Source organism: Meleagris gallopavo, chromosome 15, assembly GCF_905368555.1.
Source record: "Meleagris gallopavo chromosome 15, MGAL_WU_HG_1.1, whole genome shotgun sequence".
Taxonomy (NCBI): Eukaryota; Metazoa; Chordata; class Aves; order Galliformes; family Phasianidae; genus Meleagris; species Meleagris gallopavo.
In genome coordinates, this window is record NC_139418.1 from 17,370,716 (window position 1) to 17,385,543 (window position 14,828).

General features: G+C 44.9%; 2 protein-coding genes across 7 annotated transcripts in view; one reads left to right on the forward strand and one right to left on the reverse strand.

Moving 5' to 3' along the window:
* The window catches only part of LARS1 (leucyl-tRNA synthetase 1), a 24,272-nt gene extending 15,507 nt beyond the window's left edge, over positions 1 to 8,765 (reverse strand). Inside the window, exons 1-13 of one of the 4 annotated variants that reach the window (XM_085237073.1) lie at positions 8,532 to 8,765; positions 7,606 to 7,724; positions 6,147 to 6,234; positions 5,412 to 5,492; positions 4,520 to 4,660; positions 4,004 to 4,165; positions 3,234 to 3,346; positions 2,815 to 2,878; positions 2,233 to 2,300; positions 1,667 to 1,892; positions 1,379 to 1,466; positions 1,207 to 1,283; positions 512 to 565 (exon numbers count right to left, since the gene is read on the reverse strand). In XM_085237073.1, coding sequence (XP_085093199.1) covers positions 512 to 565; positions 1,207 to 1,283; positions 1,379 to 1,466; positions 1,667 to 1,892; positions 2,233 to 2,300; positions 2,815 to 2,878; positions 3,234 to 3,346; positions 4,004 to 4,165; positions 4,520 to 4,660; positions 5,412 to 5,492; positions 6,147 to 6,234; positions 7,606 to 7,724; positions 8,532 to 8,765 — 1,515 coding nt within the window. Of the gene's footprint in view, positions 1 to 511; positions 566 to 1,206; positions 1,284 to 1,378; positions 1,467 to 1,666; positions 1,893 to 2,232; positions 2,301 to 2,814; positions 2,879 to 3,233; positions 3,347 to 4,003; positions 4,166 to 4,519; positions 4,661 to 5,411; positions 5,493 to 6,146; positions 6,235 to 7,605; positions 7,725 to 7,808; positions 8,129 to 8,173; positions 8,429 to 8,531 lie in introns of those variants that run through there. The other 3 variants (XM_085237075.1, XM_085237074.1, XM_085237076.1) reach the window with 3 other exon arrangements.
* RBM27 (RNA binding motif protein 27) overlaps positions 8,669 to 14,828 on the forward strand; it is a 22,536-nt gene continuing 16,376 nt past the window's right edge. For 2 of the 3 annotated variants that reach the window (XM_085237077.1, XM_085237078.1), the window contains exons 1-5: positions 8,669 to 8,816; positions 10,912 to 11,030; positions 11,572 to 11,696; positions 13,520 to 13,626; positions 14,108 to 14,301. In XM_085237077.1, coding sequence (XP_085093203.1) covers positions 8,758 to 8,816; positions 10,912 to 11,030; positions 11,572 to 11,696; positions 13,520 to 13,626; positions 14,108 to 14,301 — 604 coding nt within the window. In that variant the 5' untranslated portion in view covers positions 8,669 to 8,757. Of the gene's footprint in view, positions 8,817 to 9,317; positions 10,643 to 10,911; positions 11,031 to 11,571; positions 11,697 to 13,519; positions 13,627 to 14,107; positions 14,302 to 14,828 lie in introns of those variants that run through there. The other variant, XM_010719219.4, reaches the window with a different exon arrangement.

Genomic DNA, 14,828 nt, shown 5'->3' on the forward strand with positions numbered 1-14,828 from the left:
CTCCTATGAGATCCCTCACCTGCTCTCCCACAGGCAATAACCCACTTTTATCTCCTCGTATCACGCCAGCATCACACTGTACCAGCACTATGGAAGCAAGGCCAACACAGAACACTGGGACAGCTCTATCAGTCATCTATGTTTTCCAACCATCATTTGCATTAATAGTTAAGTAACTTCAGTCCTTTCCATCTTGCCTTGAAGGCAAGATTATTACTGTAAGCAATAGGCTACCAGGATAATGATGTACCGCATTCTCCAAAATAGTAATTCCCACAAAAAAATGCTTTTGTACGTTTGTTATATCACAGAATAAAAAAAAATCCCGACTGCAACCCCTAACAGCCCACATACAACAACTGTAAGAAAACATGAGAATATCACTCTAAGCTTCCCAGCTAAGAGAACTCAGACAAAAGTTCTGGAAGAGATGCACCATCCTGGCACGTTTCTCATCAGGGAGCACACAGCCACCACATGTACTGCAGACTCACCAAGTGGCTGAACTCACCGGTTCAAACGGCAGGACCATCTCATCTCTGATACCATACTTCCCTCTGAGAGCCTTTGAGAGTTAGAGGGGAAAAAACACAGCATATGAATGGAAGAAAGAAATTTACTTAGAAGGTTTTTATCTGTTCCCAAGGTTTTTTGCATACATGCTATTTTACTATAAAACAAACAAAACTGCTGCTCTGCCTGCTCACTACTTCACATACCTGACTTGAATCTGTTTAATTTTCAGGTGACTATCAGAACATGTACGTATCTAAAGATGGGAAAAAACACATTATCACTGGAAATGAGTGGAACTAAAACTCAGCAGCCAGTGACAGCTGTTTAGACAGTGATGCACTTTTGAAGCTGTAACAGCAACAGCTACTCTAAGATTCATTTGAAATTCATATAGGGGTCTCATCTCAAATTCACTTCTACAACAGGAATCATTTCTAGTTCAATGTGCAGAAGAGGAATGTCAGTAATACAAAAGCAACACGATTCCCATTCAAAACCCTTCTTGAAGACAGAAGAAAAACCTGACTGAGCTCAGCTAGTTTTAACTCCATTTAACTACAATGATTTGAAGTTAGGGATGGCAAAACTCCAGTCAAAAGGAGTTTTGTTTTACCCGCTGAATATCCATTTTTGTCCCTCCACAGCTTGGAAAGGAAATAAAAACAGAAGTGATTGAAAGAAGAGATGAACCTGTTTTTTTTTCAGATCTCTCAGGGCTGCAATGTCATCTGGAGAATCAGAGGGGACACTTGTGACCACTCCCGTTCCTTTACAAAGGAAAAGATACAACAAAATATCAGCTGACATGCTGAATGCACAGCTGCACCAGGCAGACCTCAACAAGCTGCTGCTGCAACGTTACCTTTATCTTCCTTGATTGTGAGCATAGGAAGAGCATACACAACTTTGTAGCTGGTGAGAGGTGCAGAAAGCGCAGCACCAAGGATCTCCTGTGTGGGGCAGAGGACAATCATTACAAAAACAGCATTTTTTCAGCCCAAGCAAGCTCTTCCTGCTGATACTCATTTAAACTTGCTGAATTCGACTACCAAAACTACATTTACATTTTCCTTATAAGTAGAATTCTACCACCACCTTTGTAAGTACAAGTTTCACAGGAAGAAAAAGACTTGCCCAGCAAGATGCTTACTTCTCCCATCAGTTCCTTCACAACAGGTACAACGCCACTGTCCTTCGTAAAGCCCTGGTAGGACATGTTCCTGGCAGCTCTCTGGGTGCAGATAAAGATATCCCCATTCACAGTTTCAAAGCCAATGTATTTCATATCTGGGCGAACCCAGCAGTTGGTCTGCCCAAACATGGTCTCTGGTCTGAGCGTCGCAGCCACCAGGAAGATATTTTTTCCTCTCAGGCCACTGGTGGGGGGGAAAAGCATCTTATGTCACCAAAATAAAAACATTCAGGGTAACACAAACATGCTCTTAAGCCAACGTGAACTATAACGTTACATTTCCTAACTGGCTCGTTAAATTCAGTGCAGGGCTTGCTTCTCATTTGGTGCGCGTCTGCTTGTTTCAACTCAAATCTGTGCTCCGCACGCTCAGTGAATACAGCAGCTCAAAGCAGAGACCAAGTTCAGGAAGTGACAGAAGTACCAGGATGAAATTAAATCCTGCTTTGGCAAACCAGGCTAATTTAATGGCAACTTTTGGCCGTAAGAGGGATCTGACTTGCTGTTATGAATTCAAGACTTACCTTAACTTTGCTGGATAAGGATCTAACACCTTCATTTTTATCAGAGTGTATTCTTGAGGTCCGACACCCTGCAGTTCACATAAACAATGCAGCAATCAATACATGAAGTTGACTCTAGCAGTTAAGAAAAACTGTTCTGCAGTAACCTAAATGCTATTTAAGGCAACAATGCTTTCTTCAAAGTAAATCACAGCTCTATTGAAACAAAATGCTGCTTCATAAAACGCAGACTGAAGAGGGGATCTGTTTTATACCTCTGTCCAAAAATTTACTCACAAAAGCAGCTATCTCAGCAACAAAATAAAAGCTTGTGTCTCAACAAATGGATACGCTGCAGCAATGCTAATGGCACAAATTGCCAAATGCTCACAGGGAACGATCACAACGGAAAACATCATCTGCAGTTCAAGATAAGTACTCTCAATAGTGGAGTTCACTCAATTTTCCCCATATACCAACAACTGAGAACAGGCAGTTTGGAATGTATGAAATACATTTTGCTCCAAGACACTTTTTTTTCTTTTTTTTCCTTTCAGTAGACAGGAACCACAAGCAATGCATGAAAACAACTGAAAACACTACCTCTCCTGTTTGCCTGTCATGATCCATGCAAGGCTGCCCATCTTTTGGAGAATAAATTGTGTATCTAAAAAATAAAAGTATACATTCATAACCTATAAAGAAAAATTGCCTTTATCAAAGGGAGAACCCAAAGGATATCTTCACATTTTGCTTAACTCACTATCCACAGATGCCAATGACAGTTATTGCATGAGCTGTCAGTACTGATTTAACCTTGAATTGACAGCAATGGTAAAACTAAAACACAAGCAGACTATCTCACAAACTCAGCACAATAAGCACCCTACCTTTTCATACCTACAGGGTATTCGAAATAAAAGCCTTTCAGTTTAATCTGAGTTACAAACATGGTGCCACAGCGTTCCATCTTTCACAAACTCAGTTCATCCACATTCACAACGAATTCAGAGCAGCCTTACCGTTTCCCAAACTTAATCTTGTTTCTTTCTTTTAATGTCAGGAATTGCCATCGTACAAAGGAATCATAGTACGGATTAACATCTGTGGTAATGAAGGAACGCCTCCAATCCACCTGGAAATGCATAGGAGTCTCTACTAAGTACATACAATACAAAATTTAAGGAACCACAAAACAGCTAAGCTAATTTCAAAATAAAAAGAAGTACATGCACACTAATGGTGCATGCTTAAAAAGGCAATTAAGCAGCCTGCATGCTCAGCCTTTGAGAGCTGACATGTATGAGTCCAGGCCTCGTGGGCCAACCGTGCATTTTAGAAGTCTGGTAGAAGTTTTAAGCAATCAACAAAGCCTAATTTCAGTGTCACTGTTTCTCAATATCTGCCTGTTTTTAAAAATTTATTATCAGTAGGACAAGTATCTTTATGTATTATCATATCATTACCCCTCCTAAAACTACTGTCAATACTGACTGTAGAAGGTAACTTCATATGGAAACAGGAAAAGAATGCCCCAATTTCCTCATCTGATTCGTGTTTCAAGGAGTGATTGACACAGTTATGCTCTGCAGACAAGAAAGCACTTAATCACACAAGACTATTAAAAGATTAATATTAAAAGATTAATTTAATAATTCCATAAATAATAGAAACACTTCTGGAATAATATCTTTATTGTGCAGATGATTTCTAGTCCCAAAGGAACAGAACCATGTTCATAAATACAAATACGGCTGCTCTCAGAACTGAGCTTTACATTTCTAACAGTTACCTTTAATCCCATACTTTTCAGGTCCTGGACAGCAAGGGGAGGGAAATAATCCAGCCAGTGCTCAGCTTCAGAGAAACTGACCACTTCTTCATCCGACAGACCCAGAGACTTCATGATTCCCCACTGGTACTTGGAAGAACCAGTCTTGGCAGCAGCTTTACTCTGAGAGGACAATTGCAGTGAGAACGTGTACTATTTTTCTCACATTGGCAATACCTGCATGTGCTCTTTTCCCCCCCTCTATTAAAGTTATTTCCAGATATAGAAGTTAATACGATCACTACAGTATATCAACTCATTGTAAAGGTTTCTCATAACAAAACGTTATCTCTTGATCCATGCAGCTGATGCATTTTTCCCTCAAGTCAACATTAAAAGTACTGAGCTGCCTTGGAAAAACAATTTAAGATCTGCATCCTGTTTCTCTCTGAGGATGTGAAGGAGGGAAAACAGGCTGATCTACACAACTGCAAGTTCTGAGAGCACAGCTACCAATCCCTGTTTGATCAACTTTACCTTCTTTCCTTTTGCTTTGTCTTTGATGATAATCTCTTCATCTTTTTTAGCAGAGTTTTCATCCTCCTCTTCCTCCTCATCAGGAAATTCAGGTGGGCAGCCATACAGCTCCATTTCTCTTTTGAGTTTATCTGCACAAGCCTAATTAGAGTTATTGGAAGTCTGTCAGCACTTCTCCGTATCTATGACTGAAGCAATTACCAAGGATTGATTTTTACTGTGACGCTGTGCTTTCCACTACAACAAACTTTTTCCAGACATTGCATCAACTTCTAGGAGAGCTTTCTAGTTGAAGAATGCCTGTGATGGCAGGAAGATGTTCAGTGAGGATTTGTGTAATACCACGATGGGATGGAAAGTACTGCAATAATAGCAGGGTGGCAAAGTCTTTGGCTGCAGCAAATGAGAACGAGCCCAAGTACAGAGTCACAGATGCAGAAATGAAGGAAAAGAGCTGCTTACCTTGGGAAGGCCTTGCAGGGATCTCCAGCAAGAGATGCCCTCACCTCCACTGCCAACCCTTAAATGAGGGCTGGGCAGGAATGGATCCTGGCTCCAGCCCTTCCACTCACTCAGGCACACTGCACACATCTGAGCTTTCCTGGGCTGGGTCTGCTTTCCCCACCAGGTGCTCCATCACTGCTTCAAGCCATGACTTTGCATCTCTGCTACAACTTTCAAACAAAGAACTGCTCCAGCTGACTTTTGAAAACTTCGTTTTCTTGGAAGTCATACTGCACAGTTCAAGAAAAGAACACACCTTTCCTACAGAGCCAGGTTTCTCGATAAAGCTTTGAATAAATCACCATGATGTTCTGCACTGACAGAAAGCAATGCTCCACGTACTTGTAAGAATGGAAAGCATGAGGGAAAACCCCCCAGCAAGTCCTACCTTTATGGGCATCCCAGTGCAGTGCAGACCAAACGGGAACAAACAGTTCTTCCCCTTGAGCCTCTGATATCCAACTGCAAACTACATAAATAGAAAAATGAAAAGAGAATGGCAAAAAGTTAAAACAGCACCCATCCCAAAAAGGAACTACAATTCCTTCCTCCCATTAAGCTACTGAAAGGCAGATGCATGCAGCAGGCAGCACCCATGAGGGTGCTGAAGGAAACAAAGGTGCAAACACATCCTGCTACCAGACCTGCACTGCCTGGCCACATCAGGACAAACCTGCCAACCTTTCCCAGGAGGCTGCTTTAGGCTACAGAAGAATGCAAAGAAAAGATGGAGTTCGTGGAATCCTATCCATTAGTATCTAAAGCCTGTTAATATAGGAAACAGAGCACTGTATGCACAAAGAGGGCTATAAGGCTCTCTGTGATGCTTGTGCCAGTCAGCAGCTAGACAAGCAATAAGCAGCAACATCTCCTAAGCACCTCTGATCTCTGAAAGAGCAGCACCTGCAGTCCAGTTTCCTAGGACTACATAAGTTATATGCAACCCTTTCCCCCCCCCAAACAGTACTATTCCTATTATTCCTATATATGGGAAAAATAAGAAAGCAGGAAGACATCATCATTAAGCCTACAAAGTACTTAGCAAGGCATCCTGTTAGCTACAAAGAAACATTAGCTATTTCAAAAGTAGCATTTAAGGGTATTGGCAAAGGAAAACATCTACCTCACACTTGGATAAAGAAAACGTGTGTCCCAGGTGAAGTCGGCCATTCATGTAGGGGTAAGGAAAAGTAACAAAGTACTTCCCTTTGCTGGGAAGAAATTCAAAGAATTAGAACACCCAATGCAATCAGCTTTAAAGTGAGCATCAAGAAAAGCATAAATAACACAGTTAACATCATTATATGTTCAGGCATTATCAGCACACAGTGACATCAAAATAATTTGTATTTTGCAAAAACAGCCTGATCTTAAAGCACTGCTATGATAACAGGTTTTGTCGCCTTATAAAACAACCTCGTAGCTTCATAGGACTGACACCACAAAGCAGCTCTGAATTAAATGCAACACGTTCCCAGATGCAAAAGTTCTAGTCCCGATTCTGTAGATGAACTGCTGCAAAGGCTCAGAGAAATCATTTGTCTCCCACTGAGTTCAGCTTTTCCGCTCAAACATTGCATATAACCACTTGATAGTAACCAACCATAATACTGTTGTACAGCACTCTGAATACAGGTTACTGACCTTCCAAAACATCTATTGTAATTTCTAGATCATCAGGCCATTTGCAATCACTGCCTCCATCTTTGCACTCTACCCCAACGCACAGCATGGACCCACCCTTCTGAACCACCGCTGATTCAGAAACACACAAAAACAAAAGCCAAGTCATTTCTTTGCTTGCAAAAGATTACGGTTGAAGAAGGTGCTGTTTGTTAGAGCACTTAAGTTATTATACAGGAAAGCCAAACCAAACCAAGATAAGAAATAACTCGTGCTGCCAAGGTTGTCGTTTTTTCACTACAATACCCACTCAAGCTACTAGTAATGCTTCACAAGTCTTTCCACATGTAAATAGCAATTCTATTGATCAGGAGGGATTCAGCTCCCAGGCACGCTCAATATTGCCACAGCTTCAGGCTTAAACAGGTTTCTCAGGGTTATTCAGGCAGAAAGCAAGCCAGGAAACACACCTGGTCTACAGCAACCTCTGTGCCAAGGAAAACAGGTCAGCCTGCGTCAGACCCAAGCTGTGTGTGAAACCACCCCTCGTGGTGAGGCAGAGCAAGCCCATGTCCCGGGAACGGCCTCACCTCAAACAAGGGAGCTGTGCTTCTACCTGGGGGAGTCATTCCTTAACCTCCCACTTTGTCGCACTGAAAAAGCGTGACAGAGAGTAGAAGTCTCTGAAAAGAGCCTCGCTTTTAAAACCTCACTTTTAAAATCAGGGAGCACTGATACACCAAGGAACACAGGGCAGCTCTCTCCACCCCGCCGGGACCGAGCAGCACACGGTCACCTCTGCTTGATGCCAACGTCTCACAGCACTGCCACCCGAGAGAGGAACACGGCTCACAGAAAGACACTTTTTTACCCTGGGTACTGATGGGAAAAAGCGTTCCCTGAGGAAAAATAAACACCAAAAAGTTAAAAATAAAACAAGCAAGAAGATATAACACTACCTCTTTGGATCGCGCCTGTCCACAGCGCTGGTCTCAAAGACTCGCTCATCGTCCCACCTCTGCTGGATCTCCTTCTCGATTCTCTTCAGGAAGCCGACCTTCGCCGTCCCCTTTCGCTCCTGTGAAACGCAGGGGGACAGAAGTCGGCACAAGGGCCCAGCAAACACAGCGGGGCCGCAGAGCATCGCGGGTCACTTTGTTACCGGCTACCCTCGCCGCAGAGCACTACCGCAAGCACGTCTCCGGGACGCGCGCACTGCAGCACGGCCTCAGCACAGCATCGCGATGGCACCGCCCGCCCGGGTGCCATCCTTCACGGAACGACACCGGGCACCGCGCGGGGAAGAAACGCGAAGGCGATGCCGTGCGGTAAGGGGCGGCTTTCCGGCACACCGCGCAGCGCTGCGGGACGGCGCTCCGCCCCCGAGCCGCACGGCTCTTCCGAAGGCGCCGCTCAGCGCTGCCGGAGCCACGCGCTCCCCGCTGCCGCCCGGCGAGAGCGGCCCCGCGCAGCGCCCGAGCCGAGCGGACCGCGAGGCGCTGCCGTGCGGAGCGCCGCCCCACTCACCGCCATGCTGCCGCCGGGCGCGCCGTGCTTGACGGGAGGGGAGCGCCGCGCTCCGCCCTGCGGCCGGAGCGTACGGCGGCGGCGCGGCCGGCTCGGGCCGTACCACTGCGGCCGGGTCGGGGCCGCCCGCCGGGACCCGCGGGCCTCGCACGGAGCCGCGGCTCCTCGCAGAAAGGCGCCTCGCGCGAACGCGAATAAAAATAACGCCCGCTCCGCCCGTCCCGCGGCAGCCGGCCGTTCCCCCGCGCCCCGCCCCGTTTGACGCGCGGCTGCGCGCGGCCCCTTTAAGAGCTCCCCCAAACATGGCGCCCCGCGGTTCACGTGTGTGCTCGGCCCCGCCCGCCGGCGCCCCGCTGACCTTCGGGACGGACGCCTGGCCGTTGCCATTGGCCGGTCGCGCGGCGGTACCGCCGTCTGATTGGCGCGTGGCGACCGGGTCCCGCCCCCAATGCGCCCAGCAGGCTGCGCCGCGGCGGGCGGCACTTCCGGTACTAGGCCTCGGCGGGGGGAGGGGACCGGGCAGCGACCGCCGCGGGCCGGGTGCGATGCGGGCAGAGCCGTAGGGGCGGCGGAGCGGCGGCACCATGCTCATCGATAACGTGGACGCGCTCAAGTCCTGGCTGGCCAAGCTGCTGGAGCCGATGTGAGCGCGGGCCGGGCCGGGGCGGCGGGCCGGGCCGGGGCGGTTACCGCGTCCTCACGTCTGGGGGAGGCGGGAGGGGAGGGCGCGGCCGGGCCGGGCCGCCTGCGGGGAGACGAGGAGTGGGGATGCGGGGCCCGGGGCTGCCCTGCCCCACCCCGCCCCGCCGTGCCGGGGGCGAGCGCTGTCCGGAGCCCCGATCGCTGTCCGGGCCGTGGGGAGCGCCCCGAGGACGGGCACGGCTCTCCGCGCACAGTGCGGCCGGGGCCCGGCGCTGCCTGGGGCCGAGAGCTGTCGGTGCGGATCGGCCGTAGCGCAGGGCTGCCCGCACGCGGCGCGTCAACGGCTTGTGCAAATTGCTGGGGACTCACCGGCCCGTCACACCTGTCCTACTGCGGTGCGGCTGCTGTGAGCACCAAGGGTCGGAATGTGTGCGTCCGAAACTCAGCTTGGTTTGTTAGAAGCGCGGGCAGCAAGGAGCGTGGAACATCTCGGTGGTTGTACGCTTACAGACACGTGTGCTTTGCTACAGGAAACTCTGAAACTGAATCTCTGGAAGGCTTTATCTTAAAGTGCCCAAAGCAAAGCATCTCCTGCTCTCCCCCTGCCCGTGTGCCACCTGCACACGTGTTGGTGCATATCTTCTGAGCAGCGTATCCCACGGCAGGTGGCTTCCCTCCCTACTTCTTTGTTTCTCGTGGAGTCTCTCTGACACTCGGTCAGATCCCTCTGAAGGGCTCCCCAGGCTCTGCTCCCAGCACTCCCATCCCTGCTCCTCTCCCCTCAGCTCCATGTGAACACCTGGGAGGAGCAGAAGGGTCACAAAGTGATGGATGATCATCCTCTTCTGTTCTAATATAGCACTTACTGTCAGTTCCACGTGGTCACTGCCACGGAATACACTCAGTGCAGTTTATTTCTTTTTCTCCATGTGTGCATAAGAACTGTAAAATCTGCACATTTGTGGTTTCTTTGTGGTTAATTGCTGCATTTTACGTGGTTTTAATTGGATCTTGGGAACAAGCAAACTAATGTAGAGCAAAACTGCTTGACTGACAGCTCATTAAGAAGTCTTTTCTTTAACCAGTTGTTGTCTACATGAGTTTGTACGTTTGTTAACTTGTTGAGTTTTTACATCTGAGATTGTTTTGGAGCCTGCACACTTCGTGCTCTTCCCTCATTTTTCTATAGCTGATGTTTTTTCTTAAAAAGTGTGTTGAGATTTGAAGGTTTAAAAAACACATTGAGTCATCAAACTGCTTTGGGGTCCTGCCTGCTTTCTCATGATTTACATCTGCATCTTCTTAAAGAGAAGCAAAATGAGGAGTTAGTGCTTAGTGATATTGCACTGAATAGTGGAACCTAAAGCAATATCCAATTTAAAGATTAGTGGCAGAGTTTTCGCTGCACAAAGTTGCCTATCTTTGGCCTTCATGAAACTAGATGAGGGCTTAGGTGAGGAGCTTAATGATTCTGTGCTAATAATTACACCCTTTTTTGCATTTTACCAGTATTAGAGGACTAATGTGAAATTTGTGGGCATGGAAATCCTGGAAATGAAAACTTCTGTGTGTTATGCACAGTAACTTCAACTGCGTGCATATTTAATATGTGCTTTTGGAATGTATTTCTCTGGGATATATATTGTGTATATATTAAATATTATGTGCATTTTAAAACCACTTTTACTTTAAGACAATTACGCAGTGACTTTTCTTCTCATTCTGCAATTCCTGTATGGTTCGTGGTGGTGGTCGCAGTGCTTAGAGAAAGTTGAGAAAAATGTGCCCGGTTGCCCTGGAATTGGATCTTTGTAAAGAGGCTGCAAGGTATTACTCTGAAGCAGCCTCAGAAAGACTGGGAGAGCTGTCAGCTGTGTTGGGGCGGGGTGGTCACCAGACAATTAAAGTATTTTACTGTAATTAACGGGGTGGGGAGGGGGAGAATGCTAGTTCAGGCATCCTGGTGCACTGGTGTCAGCAGGTGAGCTGTGTGCTGGGTTTCCTTTGGTGGTCCTTCTGTGACAGTCAGCGTCCAAAGTACAGCACAGGGTTTGGTGTTCTTCAGCTGAATCAAGATCGGTTCTTTCTCTCTGTAGATGTGATGCAGACCCGTCAGCCTTAGCCAACTATGTTGTGGCATTAGTTAAGAAAGACAAACCGGAGAAAGAGCTGAAAGCTTTCTGTGCTGATCAGCTGGACGTCTTTCTGCAAAAAGGTACTGTGAATCACGTTTGGTTTGGGGCTTGAGAGTGTTTTAAAATGTGTCTCATACTGCTGGGAGTTTCTCTGTCAGATGTTTGATGACTTCTGAAAACCTGACCCATTTGAACTTTTGGAGAGCTTCTCAGGGCGGTTTGGTTCGAATTCGAGGTGTTAAAGTCAGCTGTTGATTTTATTTGGTAGGCTAAGCATAGACCTTTTTCTTGGCCATAAATTCCAATCACTTTTGCCTCTTAGAACATATCAAGTTGTGTATGTGATTGAAAGAAGAGTCTGTGTTTTTGTCTGTGATGATTTTTTTTCTGTCTAAAAAGACAAGGTAAAACTCCACAAATGTAATTCCATTTTCTTGAACTATTAATCATTAATCTGAGTTACTGCTGCTATAGCTGTAAGCAGTCTATCAAGGTTTTTTTTTTTCCAAGGACTTTTCTGGCAAATCCGTTCCAAACAATGACTTAAATCATACATTAATATGATTTATCTTAAATCATACATTATATCTGAAATTTCTTTGTTGTTTTCTCTGTCCTCAGAAACTTCAGGTTTTGTAGATAAACTTTTTGAAAGTCTGTACACAAAGAGTTACCTTCCTTCTCACGAACCCACGAAAGTGGAAGTGAAGCCTGCAGGTCAGGAGAAAGAAGTCATCAAGGAGGAGGTAACCGTAGTCGTTCTCTACCTGCCTCTAATTTTGAACATAGCCATCCTGTAACAGTTAGGGGAGAAAACGCAATAGCAAAATCCACTTAGTTGTGTTGGGATTAGTGATCCTTACTATCTCTGTGTATCTGAAGGAAAATGAAAGATAATTCAGGAAGAATATTTTAAAATCCCTTTGTGAAGTCTGCCTTTGACCGAGGTTAGTAGCATTCAAAAATCCTGTTCTGTTGTCCCCGGCACTATGAGCTGACACTGATCTGAAAGGATTTCAGAGGTGAGGAAGAAGGGAAAACATTCTATTCCTTACAGAATATTAAAAAAATGGAACAGGAAATGTTCTGGAAATTATGTTAAGTGTGTTCTGTAGTACTTAAGGTTGAATTCTCTATTGAAGATTTATTACTGAAAAAAGTGAGGTAGCATTCATTTGCCAGCAGTTACTTGCTTTTGTCCTGCTTTTAACCTTTATTGACAAAATTGAAAGCATTCAAGTTTTTGAGAAAGCAAGGTAATATTTTTGTAAGTATCCAAACCCCTTTCAATTTCAAATCAGCCTCACTCGTGTTTGGTACTTCCCTTTTTCCTGTGTTGGTAGTATTCTGAGGAAAGAGCTTCATGTCTCTTTATAGCATCCTAATATATCACCTTTGAGTGAAGACGGGGAAAATTGCTACAGAAGTAAATTTTCTTTATTTCAGTACAGTCCCAGCACAATTTGCGAGATACTTTAGGCTACATGTTGTTTCCTTTGCTATGGGAAAGATTCAAATAAAGTCAAAGCAGATAAAATATTCCGGTCCTTTCCCTTCCAGGGGTGCTTATGTCAGGAAGCGCTTAGAGCAAAAACTGTTGTTCTCTTTTACAAATGAACCTTAAGAAGTGTTGTTTGATGCAAGTATTCTGAATTGGTATTCAAGTTTATTCTTGTATTTGTGAGCCTAACGTAAGATGAAGGAAGCACCTTGCTGGATGAGTTTTCTGTCTTCAGTGTTTGAACTTTGGACAGTCTTGATGGTAACAAATAATTGATGATCGAACTCTGTTGGTCAACTAAAACAAAGTTGTATCATACTGCATTGTGGAAAGTAGATGTTATCTGGGAGGAACAGTTCATCAGTCCATTTAAATCAAAGCTGCTACTTGGTCTTTCCTTTCTTATGTCCTTTTCTGTTTGAGCATTAGCTCCAGAATTCAGTGACAATTTATTGTCATTGTAGCTTTGTGATGGAAGGTTGTGGTTTGGAACAACAGAAGGCTTTCATAGTTTGCTGATCAATTCGTCAAAAACTGACATAATTTCTCAGTTTTTTTAAACTATTCTGTTAACTTAAACAGCAATTTAATGGTGGGAGGGGGACTGCTTTGTTTAACTGGTTGGTTTTGATTTTAATTTTGTTTTGGTTGTGTTTCAGGGATGTGAAAGAAGAGAGAATTATATTGATGATAGTTTTATGTGGCAGGACATTCAGTAGCTGTTGCACCTCAGGACCTTGATTTGTCATGCAGCTCAGTGTATTGCATGATTCCTGCAAATGGAGGGCAGAAAATAAAATGAGAATGGAATCATACATAAGCTTTGGTTGGAAGGGACCATAGTGGAGATCGTGCCATCCATGCCAACCATGTTTTCAGAGAATCACCTCAGATTGGGCTATCCTGAGCCCTGTCAAGACCAATCTTGAGTATTTCTAACAATTCTTCCTGAACAATCCTAAGCAAGGATGAATGAATCGTTATTTAAGGCTGCCTTTCTGTATTGTTTTGATTTGAAAAAAATCTTTGTTGAAAAAAAAAAAAGTAATGTTCACTCTTATTTTGTAGTTGTCTGTTAAACAGAACTTTCAAGAATCAGTTGAAGAAGAGCGGGATAGCAGGAAGAAGAAGCATTCTAGTCCACAGAGAAGCCGTGCAGATTCCAGTGAACAAAGGCTAGTAGTTGAACCAAAACGCTGATATCTTCTGTATTTCCCAGCAGTCTTTAGCTGAGGGTTTATACCTCTTAGCTGGGTTATAATGTAAAACAGTGATTTACTGCCCACTTTCCTCTGTCTGCAGTGCATTTCTGTGCTGATTGCATGTATGAGAACCCTACCCTAGATTTTGGTCTCCTTGGGAAAAAATGGCAATGCTTTTCCAATGTTGATACCTAGAGATGTTTCAGTTCCATTCTTTCCCTTGTTATATAAATGAAAATCATCGGTGGTGAGGGTGATGTTCCCACTGCATTTCTCCTGTCTCCTCCACCAAGACAGACACAAATATACAGTCAACATCATTCTTAAAACTTCTGTTTTTCTTCATCTATAACTTCCTCACAGTTCTAATTTTTGTTAGTCCTCCCTTGGCTGCTTTCTGTGAATGAATTAGTTTCTCTTTTCATAGATGTAGTCTACGTGTGTGTTTTTCTAGAACCAGAGAGAAAAGGAGAGATGATGGAAAATGGAGGGACTACGACAGGTACTACGACAGGAGTGACCTGTACAGAGAGAAGTCCAGCTGGCGGCGAGGCAGGAGCAAAAGTCGGAGTAAAAGCAGAGGGTTGAGTCGAAGTCGCAGCCGCAGCAGGGGTAGAAGCAAAGACCACGATGCAAGCAGAAGTGTTGGTGAGTACTCCAGGTGTTGCTTTAGGAGGACATGTCATGTCAGTGATGTGTGAGGACGCCTGCATACTGTGGAGTCCAGCAGGCTGTAGATGCCCTTGAGCGATCTGAGCAACTTCCGAGAACTTTGTCTTCCTGAAATCATTAAGATGCTGTTCATCAGGGTAGGATAATTAAGGGGATTGTTTTCTTCTTTGCTAACCTCTTAATTTATCCACAGGTGTATACCAGTGGATATCAGTAGCTGACATTTATGTGCTCTGTATGCAAACAAAGCTGCTGATTTTTTTTAAAGATGCACTCTTTTTTTGCAAAGTAGTGTAAATTTTTTCCACTTTGTTACTGTGCTTTTTTAGAGAAAGTCCTTTCATATTGAAGGTTGTTACCACACAATCCTTTATTTCTTTAGGTTTAATTCAGAACTTTAGGAAAAATAAGAGGCACAGATTACAAATGTGTTTTGAGACCACCTTAATTACTGATGGGTGGAGGCTTGCTGAGTTTATTCACCCTTTCTACTTTAAGAGGGA